The sequence below is a fragment of the Bombina bombina genome, unplaced genomic scaffold (assembly GCF_027579735.1).
Source record: "Bombina bombina isolate aBomBom1 unplaced genomic scaffold, aBomBom1.pri scaffold_450, whole genome shotgun sequence".
In the NCBI taxonomy this organism is placed as follows: Eukaryota; Metazoa; Chordata; class Amphibia; order Anura; family Bombinatoridae; genus Bombina; species Bombina bombina.
Window position 1 is genome coordinate 51,726 of NW_026513078.1, and position 13,275 is coordinate 65,000.

The window sequence follows — 13,275 nt, forward strand, 5'->3', positions numbered from 1 at the left end:
CTGACCAGCAGTCTTATAAGCAAAATGAATCATACTTCTCAACCAAAAAGAAAGAGAAGTAGCAGTAGCCTTCTGACCTTTACGCTTTCCAGAGAAACAAACAAACAGAGCAGAAGACTGACGAAATTCTTTAGTCGCCTGAAGGTAGAATTTAAGAGCACGCACAACATCCAAATTGTGCAACAGACATTCCTTATGAGAAGAAGGATTAGGACAGAGGGAAGGAACACAATCTCCTGATTAATATTTCTGACCGAAACCACCTTAGGAAGAAAACCCAATTTAGTACGAAGAACCACCTTATCCGCATAAAAGATGAGGTAAGGCGAATCAAGCTGCAAAGCCGAGAGTTCCGAAACTCTCTGAGTAGAAGAGATATTAATTAGAAACAAAATCTTCCAAGATAACAACTTAATATCTATGGAATGCATAGGCTCAAACGGAGCCTGCTGCAAAACTTTAAGAACAAGGTTAAGGCTCTAAGAAGGAGTAACAGGTTTAAAAACAGGCCTGATTCTGACCAAAGCTTGACAAAAGGAACTAACATCTGGCACATCCGCCAGACACTTATGTAATAGAATGGATAAAGTAGAAAGCTGACCTTTCAGAGAACTGACTGACAATCCTTTCTCCAGACCTTCCTGAAGAAAAGACAAAATCCTAGGAATCCTGACCTTACTCCAAGAGGAATCCTTAGATTCACGCCAATAAAGGTATTTTCGCCATACCTTATGGGAAATCTTACGAGTTACAGGCTTGCGAGCCTGCAACATAGTCTCAATGACCGACTCAGAAAACCCAAGCTTAGCAAGAACTAAGTGTTCAATCTCCAAGCAGTCAGCTTCAGAGAAATGAGATTTGGATGGAGGAAAGGACCCTGAACTAGATGATCCTTCCTCAGAGGCAACCTCCAAAGTGGCAGAGATGACATCATCACTAGGTCTGCATACCAAATCCTGCAAGGTCACGCAGGAGCTATTAGAATAACCAACGCTCTTTCCTGCTTGATATGAGCAATGATTCGTGGAAGGAGTGCAAACGGAGGAAACAGATATGCTAGACAGAAACCCCAAGGAACCGCCAGAGCATCTATCAGAGCGGCCTGCAGATCTCTTGACCTTGAACCGTACCTTGGAAGCTTGGCGTTCTGCCGAGACGCCATCAGATCCAACTCCGGCACCCCCCATTTGAGGGTTAACCTGGAGAACACCTCCGGATGGAGATCCCACTCCCCGGGATGAAAAGTCTGTCTGCTCAGGAAATCCGCCTCCTAGTTGTCCACTCCTGGAATGTGGATGGCAGGTAGACAACAATCGTGAGCTTCCACCTCCCTCATGGCTAAGGAACTCAGAGTTCCTCCCTGGTGGTTGATGTAAGACACTGAGGTGATATTGTCCGAGTGAAATCTGATAAAGCGGGCTAAAGCCAACTGAGGCCAAGTTATCAGAGAATTGTAAATTGCTCTTTACTCCAAGATGTTTATGGGGAGAGCAGACTCCTCCCGAGTCCATAATGCCTGCGCCCTTAACAAGTCCCAGACTGCTCCCAAGTCTAGCAGGCTAGCATCTATGGTCACGATCACCAAAGAAGGTCTCCGGAAGCATGTGCCCTGAGACAGATGTTCCTGAGAAAACCACCACGGAAGAGAATCTCTCGTTGACACGTCTAGATCTATCCTCTGAGACAGATCCAAATGGTTTCCGTTCCATTGCCTGAGCATGCATAGCTGCAGAGCTCTTGAATGGAATCAAGCAAAGGGAATGATGTCCATGGAAGCGACCATCAGACCAATCACCTCCATACATTGAGTCACTGATGGCCGAACATTAGACTGCAGAGAGAGGCAAGAGGAATTTTCAATTTTCTGACCTCTGGCAGGATATATTCATAGATAGGGAATCTATTAGGGTCCCTAAGAAAGCTACCCCTGTAGCCGGAACAAGGGAACTCCAGATTCACTTCACATCCATGGGAACGTTGAAATGACCACAAGATCTCTGAATGAGACTGTGTTTGTTGAAAAGATGGTGCCTGAACCAATATGTCGTCCAGGAGGGCTCCACTGCAATTCTCACAAACTGACAGTTTGTCTAAAAAGGTGAATGTCATGAACTTAATGATCCCTGTGGAAGGGAACATTGCTGAAATACTTGAGGACTAGATTATGACAAAAAGTTCCTACTCTTTTGGGAACCACGAACAGAGTAGAATAGAATCCTAGAACCTATACCTTTACAAGAACTGGAACAATCACTCCCAGGGAGGAAAGATCCTGAAACACTATGTCCAGAGCCCACACTTGATCCGATCCCTGCATGCAGATTTAGACCCAGCTGCAAGTTTCTTTGATTGCTTCCCCTAGTTCCAAAACTGAATGGAAAATTACTCTGACGTCCATAAGGTCTGTTTTTCTTGTCTTATGATAGAAAAGACACTTTTCTACCCATGAAATCAGAAAAAAAATTTACCAGACCAGATCCAAACAAGGTCTTACCCTTGTAGCGAAGTCCCAGAAGCTCCTGCTGACAAAGATTTAGCCACAACGCCCTGCGGGCTAGCACAGTGAAGCCATCATGGAGACATCAGAAATAAAGAAATAGGCTAACCTGAGAGACTATTCATTTTATCTTGGATCTTAAAAGGAGACTCTATCAAAATAGAATCAGACAAGGCGTTGCACCAATAAGATGCTGCACTTGACACATTGGCAATACAAACTGTAGGTTGTCACTTAAGACCTTGATGAACATACATTTCAATCAAATAAGTCTCAATAAGTCTCTTTAGGGTTTAGAGAGCTTTTAGCCAGCAAATGACCTCTACATCAGGCACTGTGCAACTGAATCTTAAGTGGAGTCAGCGACAGGAAACATATTTTTTAAAGACAGGAGACGGGGGAAAAAAAAGGAATCCCTGACTTCTCCCATTCCTGTTAAAAAAAATCTCTGTTGCACAGCCTGGAACAGGAAACCCTTCCACAGAGGAAGGGACATCATAGTATTATAAGTTTACTATATTCTTGTGACAACGACAGGCGTATCGGAGTCGTCCAAGGTAGCCAAAAACTCCTTTAACAATAAACAAAGGTGTTTAGGCTAAAATCTGAAGGATACTACTTCAGGATTAGATGAAGGAATTATACTGTCCGAATCTGAGATTGACCCTCAGAGGCTACCGATGAATCCTCCTCATCAAACTTATGAGGGAGGGCAACCTGTGTAGCAGGAGAAGAAACAGAAACCTTACTATCTGAATTTCTAAATTTTCCTCTTGCGCATTCCCTTAAACATAGGAAAAGCAGAAAATACCACAGGTACCTCAGAAGATAACCATGCAGCAAATTCTGCGGGCAATTAAATTCATCCAGGAGACTGAGAGGAAACGCATGGCACTATATGTGTAGTCATTAAAACTTTGGACGTTTACGGAGAAAGCTGTGGCAACGCTTAGACAGCATCATCCTGAAAGACATGAGGCTCTGCAAATATTATTTTTTTTAAATTGCATAATAACACCATATATGATGCAAGGAAGCAGACGTGTCCATAGGAGCATAACCCTAGCTCCATGTGTTATGGAAAAGGCACAAAAATATAATACTTTAAAAAACATGCTGTCACTTTATAAGTAAAGCAAGCTGCCTTAGAACATGATAAGCAATTGTCCATAGGAACAGACACCTGTCCCAAGAACAAGATAAACATACCCCATACACTTAACTAAATAAAGTCAACTTGGGCTTGCATTCCCTTTAATATCTATTAATAACTCTGCATTAAATACATTGAATGAGTGTTTCACTAGGGAACTCAAATGTTACTTTGAAAACTTGTTCTCTGGCGCCCTCCAGTGGTACAAGTTAGATTCAGCATGTATATAACTTGATTTCGGATATACATGGTGTATCCTGAGAGACATGATGGACACACTAAAAAAACAACACTTCAGCCAAATCTAATTAAAAAAAAATGAGCCGAAAAGTAAGCAAGGCTCTGAACACACTGAAACCGCAAACAAAAACTGCTGCTCCGTCCTCCGTCAAAGGAGGAGGCGGTGTCACATGGTGCTTTCCGAAAATTGCGCCACTTTGTTCTCATCCAGAGAATGAGGCAGAGCCACATCTAAGCAAAGAAGTGTGCAACTAAAATTAATAGTGCGCTGATTACAACCAAATTTTAACCATAAAGTCATACGGCTCAAATCACCCAGTGAGTTTGTGCATTCCCTCGGTTCACCCATTCCCTAATTAGATAACATACCACTGTACTACAGTGGTAGTCCCATAACTGCTGAGCAGAAAATAAAAGGGAAAAATGGCGTTCAAAAAATTAATTTTTAACATACGGTAATCACAGCCTCAAGGAATGATTCCCACTCAAAGAATAAACCCCACATGTCTCACACATATATAAGTGCCAGCCACTGCCAAATAAAATTCTTTCCCCAAGGATTAATTAGTCCCAATAAATATTGCAGGCAAATATTTCCTGGTGCAAGTCTCCCAACCTAAAAGACAAAAGCACTTACTTGCAGTCTAGTCATCCGGCAGGAGAACAACTCACAAAGCGTGAAAGGACACTAACTCCTTACAGAGGCCTGTGAAAAAAGAAAGAACAGAGTAAACCTACTCTGGCTTTCTGTACTAGGGAAGCAACAGGTTAGGAAAACGCAGAAAGGCCCACCTTGCAAGCTCTTAACTGCTATAAAGCCACCACTACTCTACTGAAGAGATTGATGTGGACTATAGCTATACCCAAAATCTTGCTTGTAGCAAAAGAAATCCAATTTTCTTCAGACACCAAGACTTCATCTCCTCTATTAACAGAGGCAAAGAGAATGACTGGGGATTATGGGTAGGGGAGTGATACTTAACAGTTTTGCTGTGGTGCTATTTGCCGCCTTCTGCTGGCCAGGAGTGATATTCCCACTAGTAATTGATGACGTTGTGGACTCCCCATATTTTAGGAAAGAAATAATCTCCGTCACACGGTCTGGAACAGGGAACACCTCCACAGAGGAAGGAACATCATAGTATTTATAAGTTTACTAGACTTCTTAGGGTTGACAACGACAGATGAATCGGAGTCGCCCAAAATAGTCAATACCTCCTTTAACAATACACAAAGGTGTTCAAGCTTAAATCTAAAATGAACTTCCTCAGTATCAAGCAAAAGGATTTACACTGTCTAAATCTGAGTTTTCACCCTCAGAGGCTGCCAGGGAAACCTCCCCATCAGACTTATGAGGAAGGACAACCTGCGTATCAGCAGCTGAAATTTCCCACTAGTAATGGAATGATGTTGTGGACTCTCCATATCTTAGGAAAGAAACAAACATCAACCGATGGAGGAAGTATTCTGACGACTCTGAAAATCTGCAGCCTTGTAGACTACTCTTGGGATGTGAATGGCTGAGATGAAGCAACAATAGATCTCTGCCCAACTGAAGAAGCGAGAAACATCTGTCATCGCCAGCTGACAGAGAACTCAAGTAGAAGATAATGATGAAGAGCCCGGTGACTTGGAAAGAGAAGGTAATAACCACAAGGAGGATATGTTTCCTAGACTGTGGCATAGCAGCCATGCCGACAGCAATTTGATCAGAATACCAAAAGCAAATTCAGCTACGCCACCCAGAATGACATATAAGGGTGTAAGTCCTACAGTAGGTGTTGTACCATAAGCAACTGTCTGAGCTTGTAGAACAGAATTCAAACAGGTGCTGAAAATTGTGCAAAGGGCACACAGTGACCGCTGTGCAAATATACACATATCAAGAGTTGGAAGAGAAACAACAGAAATCCCCACTGAGAGATGAAGCTGGAATGACGCCAGACTGATTCTATTCTGAAGAAGAAAGAAGAAGAAGCAACCCAAGAGAAAATGGCTCAAGAAAAAAAGCTGTAGAATATGTTTTGTCACTATACTTAGAAGTAGAGCAGGGAACAATTAGTAAATGTAAGGATGGAAAAGTCATACCAGAGATAATTACCAACCAGAATCAGAGATCTAGACCTCCAGTATTATCTGCCTAAAAGAGGAACGGTTGGGATCTGAACCCATACCTCAGATTGAAGATCAGAATATCCAGAGCACTGGGAAGACCTAACCTTGAGTCTGGTGCCTTAAGCATTAAGGAATAGCTCTACAAGGATACACCCTATGATCCAAATAAAATAAATCAGCTGAGAGAAACCCCCCAAAATATCCTAAGGTAGAAACCTAAGAGTCCAAAGGAAATGAGACCAATTCTAAGTGACCTAATGGTCTAGAATACCGTGAGTAAAAAGACCGTACCTCAGGACAGCCCTCTGATCTTAAACAGATTCAGTGGCATAGGTGATAAACTGCCATGCATAAATAAACATGCAGTGCAGAGTACCACCTACCTGCACTACAGGATTTTGATCAAATATGGTGGTAAACCTGATAACTGCAAAACAGAAGTTACAGTTCATGCAGATTTAGAGGAGGGGCAAGCTTTTTGGTATGTGTGGACTTGGAGGTTTCTGACATTTAAAACACTGATGAGGAGGATCTCTGCATCTTGAATTGATGAAGAGAGTGAAAATCTTCCTCTTAACCCTGCCATTATTTTTTTTTATTTTGCTGCAGAAAAACTCCTTTACTCACAGTGACTGCTGCATTAATATCATCTAGTCCAGATCCAAGCAAAATCTTTCCCATGACTTAAGCCATAAAGCTCTTGTAGATAGAACAGTTATAGCAGCACTTTTTCGCATTAGTCCAAGACATTTCAGCAGCTGCATCCCAAATGAAACTGTTCACAGTCTTGACCAACATTAAGTGATTCTGAATTTCTTCAAGGGAGTCTCTTCCAAGGTCAGAAATGTTGTCACTCAAGACTGCAGTAGCTGCAGAGACACATTCTACACTGTCAGCTAGACTAAACATATATGTCGAAAAAAAAGGGGGTTTCCTGGTAATTAAACCAGGACGACGAGTGTTAGTGAACACTCATCTAACTCCTTCCTATCATATTATATATGTATAAAGGGCAGTGCCTAGTGACAGGATAAGTATATTATAGACAAAGAAAGAAAAATAAGCACTGTTATGGCACACTAAATTTATAAGTAGATGAAATGTTCAATCCAAGACGGAGGAGGGGAAGACCGGAATAATGTATTAAAACATAAGTTTTATTAGAAAGTATCATATATAGAAATTCATAATGGGGGTGAAAAAACACAATACATTTAAAAAAAAAAAAAAAAAAAAAAAAATACACAAAAAAAAACACTGCTCCCTGTGTGTGTTGCCACAGACTATTATCTCCAAGAACGGCCTAAGTTTATAAAAGATACATATACTCTAAGTACCCGAATGATAATGGCTTGGACAGGTAATGGAGAGATAATACCAATTATGACATTGTCATGAGTTCTATAACCACTACTTGAGCCCAACAGCTGGTACAAAGATAACTGTGCCTGTTTGCAAATGTAGGAAACTATCAACTAATACCTTACTAGGTTGTTTAAAATTAAAGTCAAATATCACGACCTATACCTTCAGTATTGCAATCAGTTCTGTTCTGTAGACAGGTAAAGAGATAAGCTAACAGTTATAGAATTCGGAAACTAGATAATAAGCCTGAATATTACAATCAAAATGGCTGAAACTATAGCTAGTATTACCATGTCTAAGTTTAATACCTAGGATACCGATCACAGCTACTCTATTGAAAGCCTAAAATATCACAGCCACAGTAGCTGAAAGAACCCCAAGTTAGAGCCAAAACAAATACTATGGATATCAAGCTGTAAGGTATAGTTTAAGAGAGTAAACCTATTTGTGTCACAACCAAAGCAGTTGTAAATTACCTTTTAATACCGTTCTAAGGGCTGACCAGAATTTAGCTAAGCTAAACAGCAAGAGCAGGCAGAGTGACCCATTTAAAAATAAGAGCTATAACAAGCCGTACCGCGTACAAATTACAGGGTTAGGAGAGAGGATAAACTATATATACACACACAGGGAGCAGTGCGAATGCCTGACGCGGGTTTTGCAACTGCTTTATCAAAGGTGGACCTAATTTATTTGTATCTACAAATGGGCTACAATGAACTCTTATGTATCATTCTTGGTTTTACAGACACCACAAAGCCTTAAAATAAGTGTGATATGATTATAATAATTTGTTCAGCTTCTCTTAATAGCACCAGCTTCTTGAAATAAATGTTCAGAATGAACTGGAATTAATTCTGATACCCAATGGCACTACATTATCTACACATGTCGATAACAAGAATGTGGTTGTTTCAGACTTTTCATAAATTATGAGGGATTAAAAATTTGTTAATCAGAAAATGAAATAATAGTAAAATGGTTCCATATAGATTTAATGGTAATGTATAAGTGCCAAGCATCAGTCCCTTCTTCATCATGTTGGAACCATGCACATGCACAGACAGATTAAGTAACATGCTGCCATTTTGCCAGAATGCAGGCTACAGTACTTGGATATTCTCATTTCAAGAGCGGTCTAGCAATGCATCACTGTATCTCAGTAATGAATCAACTCTATAACAAACACTCATAATTTGACAAATTCCAAACTAAGTTCCACAGAACAGTGGGCCTTTCAGGTGGGGTGTGTTGATTTCAGTAAATACAGATGGCAGTCGGTTCCTTCAGATCCGTTATTCAAATATTTAACATGCACAACTTATGAATTTATTTTTTACTTATAACAGGGGTCATCAACCTGTTCAACCTATCTATGCGCACACAGGTGAAGAAACATTTACATTGGATCCAGAGAAACAATGAATTAGTTGAAGAGAAGAATAGAATATTGTGTGGTACAAATTTAAGGAGTAGTTTGAGATGGGAAGTGAATGGATAAAGAGCATTGGTGGGCTTTTTGTGAACTTATGACAAAATATTTATAAACATATGTTAGAAAGATTTTTCTTTTTTTACAAATTATCATCAATAACATAAGCTATGATCTTAGGCACCAGTACATTTGAATCCGCTCAGAAATGAGAGTTCTCCAAAAAATACTCCTTCACCTTATAAGTAAAGCTGCTATTTGTAAGCTCCCGTAGCCATGCCAAGCTGCTTATTATTTTACCAATGAATAAAATTGCACAAGCCAAAGGCGGGACACCTGAAAATAATAGATCATTAGTACCTGAGCAAGAACATAAAGAAGGCATGGAGCAAAAAAAAAAAAAAGGAAACCAGCTATGAGAGGGAAATTCATGCACTAAAGAGAAAGGGAAGCCTGTGCAAGGACAGTATTGCAGAATCTTTCTCCATCAATTGTGATTGGCCCCTGCTTCCTCATATCTGGCCTACCCTCGTTGGTAGTTGCCGGAGAGATGGTCTCAGGGCTCCTGTATACAAGAACATCCCCCTCGCGATAAATCCCTAGATCTTTGATGACGCTCAGGATCGGGGAACCTGGATTCGAGACGCTTGTGAAGTCAAAACCATCTGGGATTCAACACAGGGAACATTTTAATGTGTTTTTTGAATCTTTCCTCTATATTTTTTTTATTCTGTCCTTGTAATAATTTCATAAGAAAATAAAAAACCCAACTGGTTGAGGTACATGTAAGAGAAGCATTTCATGTAAATGAACGCATAAATAAAACACAATGCTTATGAACCAAGGTGAACAAAATGCATAAAGAATGGCTGAAAATAAAACTGAAATTTACAAAAGCAGAAAAGCATGAAAAGTAAATAGTTTTTGACTCAATAGTCAGTTTGCAGGGCTGTCAGATTAAAATAAAATTACACATCTATCCCTGACTTTGTTCCATTTCTACCAGCACATTTGTCTAGATGAAGTTTCAGTTTTGTGTTCCAATAAAATAGTGAGGGTGCTGTTTTTTCAGAAGAAAATATTTTCTACAACAGTGAACAGTGTTCAATGAACACGGACCTATACTTTTGGAATATCCCAGTGAATGACTGGAGAGCTGTACGCTTTATAAGAAACAGCTGGATTGAAATGGGAACTTTTAAAATAAATAAATACAAATTTAACACAGATAAAAACAACAAAATATTTAAGGGAAACAAAGCAAACATAAAATTCAAATATCAAAGTGAACTTGCAGTTTGATTTCAATACCAAAATAATTTTAATCTTAAAGGGACACAAAACTAAGAATGAAAGCTTGTGCCACTAGAAATATTTGTTTAAACCTATCCTAAAATAAATGTATAATGAAAATCCTTTTCATTGCCCCTGTGTACACACTCTTATTTGATTTGCCACCAGCCCTGCTCCCCAGAACAGTTTTAACTTTATTTTTCTGAAGCTATCTGTAAAGTAACGATAATACCTACACTATTCCTTGTAAACAGTTAATATTGAAAACAAAGTAGAGTGAAAACTGTCTAAAGAGCACTTGAGACTAATTTTTACTTAATTGATGTTGAAAGTATTGTGAGAATCTTTTTTTTTTTACTTAAACAAGCATTTCTTTATTTTACAGTAATGTAAATATAAAAATACAATAGACAGTTTTTTTAAATTAATAATTGCTGCCCAAAAAGCTTTTTTTTAAAAAAATGTTTCTGATATGCAGGCTACTATCATTTGATTCTAAACAAAATGGTGCACATTCCTTCTTTTATCTCTCTCTCTCTCTCTCTCTCTCTCTCTCTCTCTCTCTCTCTCTCTCTCTCTCTCTCTCTCTCTCTCTCTCTCTCTCTCTCTCTCTATATATATATATATATATATATATATATAATGTGACAGTGCTAGGAAAAGTTGTGGATGGGGTGTTTTAAGAATGTACTACCCTGATATGTGGGATAATACAGGCAGCCTCAGGGAAAGACTGTTTGCACTAACCTGTTTTAGTTCTTGTGTATTATGGGTTACCTGGGGTGGAGTATTCGGAACAGATGGGTAGGCCGATTCTCCACTCCACTATCAGGGAGACTGATTGAACAGGATCCAGTCCAGATTTTACTAGATCCTTTCTCACTGTGTTAATTATTCTGATATTTGGGGGGACATAAACCCCCAAATTTTTTCTTTCATGATTCAGATAGAACATACAATTTTAAACAATTTTCCAATTTACTTCTGTTATCAAACTTTCTTTTTTCTTGTTATCCTTTGTTGAAAAGCTGGGATGTAAGCTCATGAGTGTGCACGTGTCTACAGCACTACATGGCAGCAGTTTTACAACAATGTTATACATTAGCAGGAACACTAGATGGCAGCACTATTTCCTGTCGTGTAGTGCTTCAGGCATGTGCATGCTACATACCTAGGTATCCCTTCAGCAAAGAATAACATGAGAACGAAGCAAAGTTGATAATAGAAGTAAATCGGAAACTTTTTTAAAAATGTATTCTCTATCTGAATAATGAAAAACATTTTGGATTTTAATGTCCCTTTAAGGCTAATAAGGTCTACTAAGTGAGTAATGGGGATCTGTGTCATTGTGGTGAAGGAAAGTGCTGGAGTGTATTATACTGGAATGAACCAGTGTTAAAAGACTGTTGCTATCTGGATTATATGATGGTCTATATGCTGAACAGTCACTCTTTCTTTGATTTGCAGGAATACTGCTGTGAACTAGTGATACACAGGCCGCAGGCCTTTTAAACTTTACAGTTTGGATGTGTTTTCCCTAAAACCCTAGAGGGCTATGCAGGTAAAGTTCCAGACAGACAGTCTGTTACAATATATATATATATATATATATATATATCTCAACTGAAAAAGATGCACTCACAGGGCTTTTTAAAGTGAAGTAACAAGATTACTTTATTAGGAACGTTTTCGGGGATCTAGTCCCCTTAGTCAGTGTGCTGAGGAAGGGGACTAGATCCCCGAAAACGTTCCTAATAAAGTAATCTTGTTACTTCACTTTAAAAAGCCCTGTGAGTGCATCTTTTTCCGTTGATTTATTACTTGTCTGCACCCAGGCGGTTGTCCTTTGTGGGAGAAGCTGGTGTTTGGATGCTTATATATACATATATATATATATACACATATATATATATATATATATATATATACACATACACACACACACACACATATATATATATATATATATATATATATATATATATAGTCGTATGCAAAAGTTTAGGCACCCATGACAATTTACATGATTTTCATTTATAAATAATTGGGTGGATCAGCAATTTCATTTTGATCTATCAAATAACTGAAAAACACAGTAATATTTCAGTAGTGAAATGAGATTTATTGGATTAACAGAAAATGTGCACTATGCATCAAAACGAAATTAGACAGGTGCATAAATTTGGGTACCCCAACAGAAATATTGCATCAATATTTAGTAGAGCCTCCTTTAGCAGAAATAACAGCCTTTAGACGCTTCCTATAGCCTGTAATGAGTGTCTGGATTCTGGATGAAGGTATTTGGGACCACTCCTCCTTGCAAAACATCTCCAGTTCAGTTAGGCTTGATGGTTGCCGAGCATTGACAGCCCTCTTCAAATCACCCCACAGATTTTCAATGATATTAAGGTCAGGAGACTGGGATTGCCATTCCAGAACATTGTCCTTGTTCCGCTGCATAAGTGCCAGAGTAGATTTTAAGCAGTGTTTTGGGTCGTTGACTTATTGAAATATCCAGCTCCAGCGTAACTTCAACTTTGTGACTGATTCCTCAACATTATTCTCAAGTATCTGCTGATATTGAGTGGAATCCATGCGACCCTCAACTTTAACAACATTCCCAGTACCGGCACTGGCCACATAGCATGATGGAACATCCACCAAATAATTTCACTGTCGCTAGCAAGTGTTTGTCTTGGAACGCTGTGTTATTTTGCCGCTATGCATAACGCCCCGTTATGACCAAATAACTCAATCTTTGTTTCATTAGTCCACAGCACCTTCTTCCAAAGTAAAGCTGGCTTGTCCAAATGTGCGTTTGCATACCTCAAGCGACTCTGTTTGTGGCGTGTGTGCAGAAAAGGCTTCTTCCGCATCACTTTCCCATATGCTGAATTGTTGAACGATGCACAGTGACACCATCTGCAGCAAGATGATGTTGTAGGTCTTTGGAGGTGGTCTGTGGGTTGTTTTTGACCGTTCTAACCATCCTTTGCCTTTCCGATATTTTACTTCTGGCCTTAACAAGAACTGTGGCTGTGGTCTTCCATTTCTTCACTATGTTCCTCACAGTGGATAGCTTAAATCTCTGCAATAGCTTTTTGATGCCTTCCCCTAAAACATAATGTTGAACTATTTTTGTCTTCAGGTCATTTGAGTTTTGTTTTGAGGCCCCCATGT

General features: G+C 39.2%; 1 protein-coding gene across 1 annotated transcript in view; it reads right to left on the minus strand.

Annotated features, from left to right (window-relative positions):
- Window positions 1–13,275, minus strand: part of LOC128644699 (hyccin 2) — a gene marked incomplete in the record, with an annotated part of 276,864 nt that overhangs the window by 10,497 nt on the left and 253,092 nt on the right. Inside the window, 1 exon segment of the mRNA XM_053697212.1 lies at window positions 9,330–9,467. Coding sequence (XP_053553187.1) covers window positions 9,330–9,467 — 138 coding nt within the window.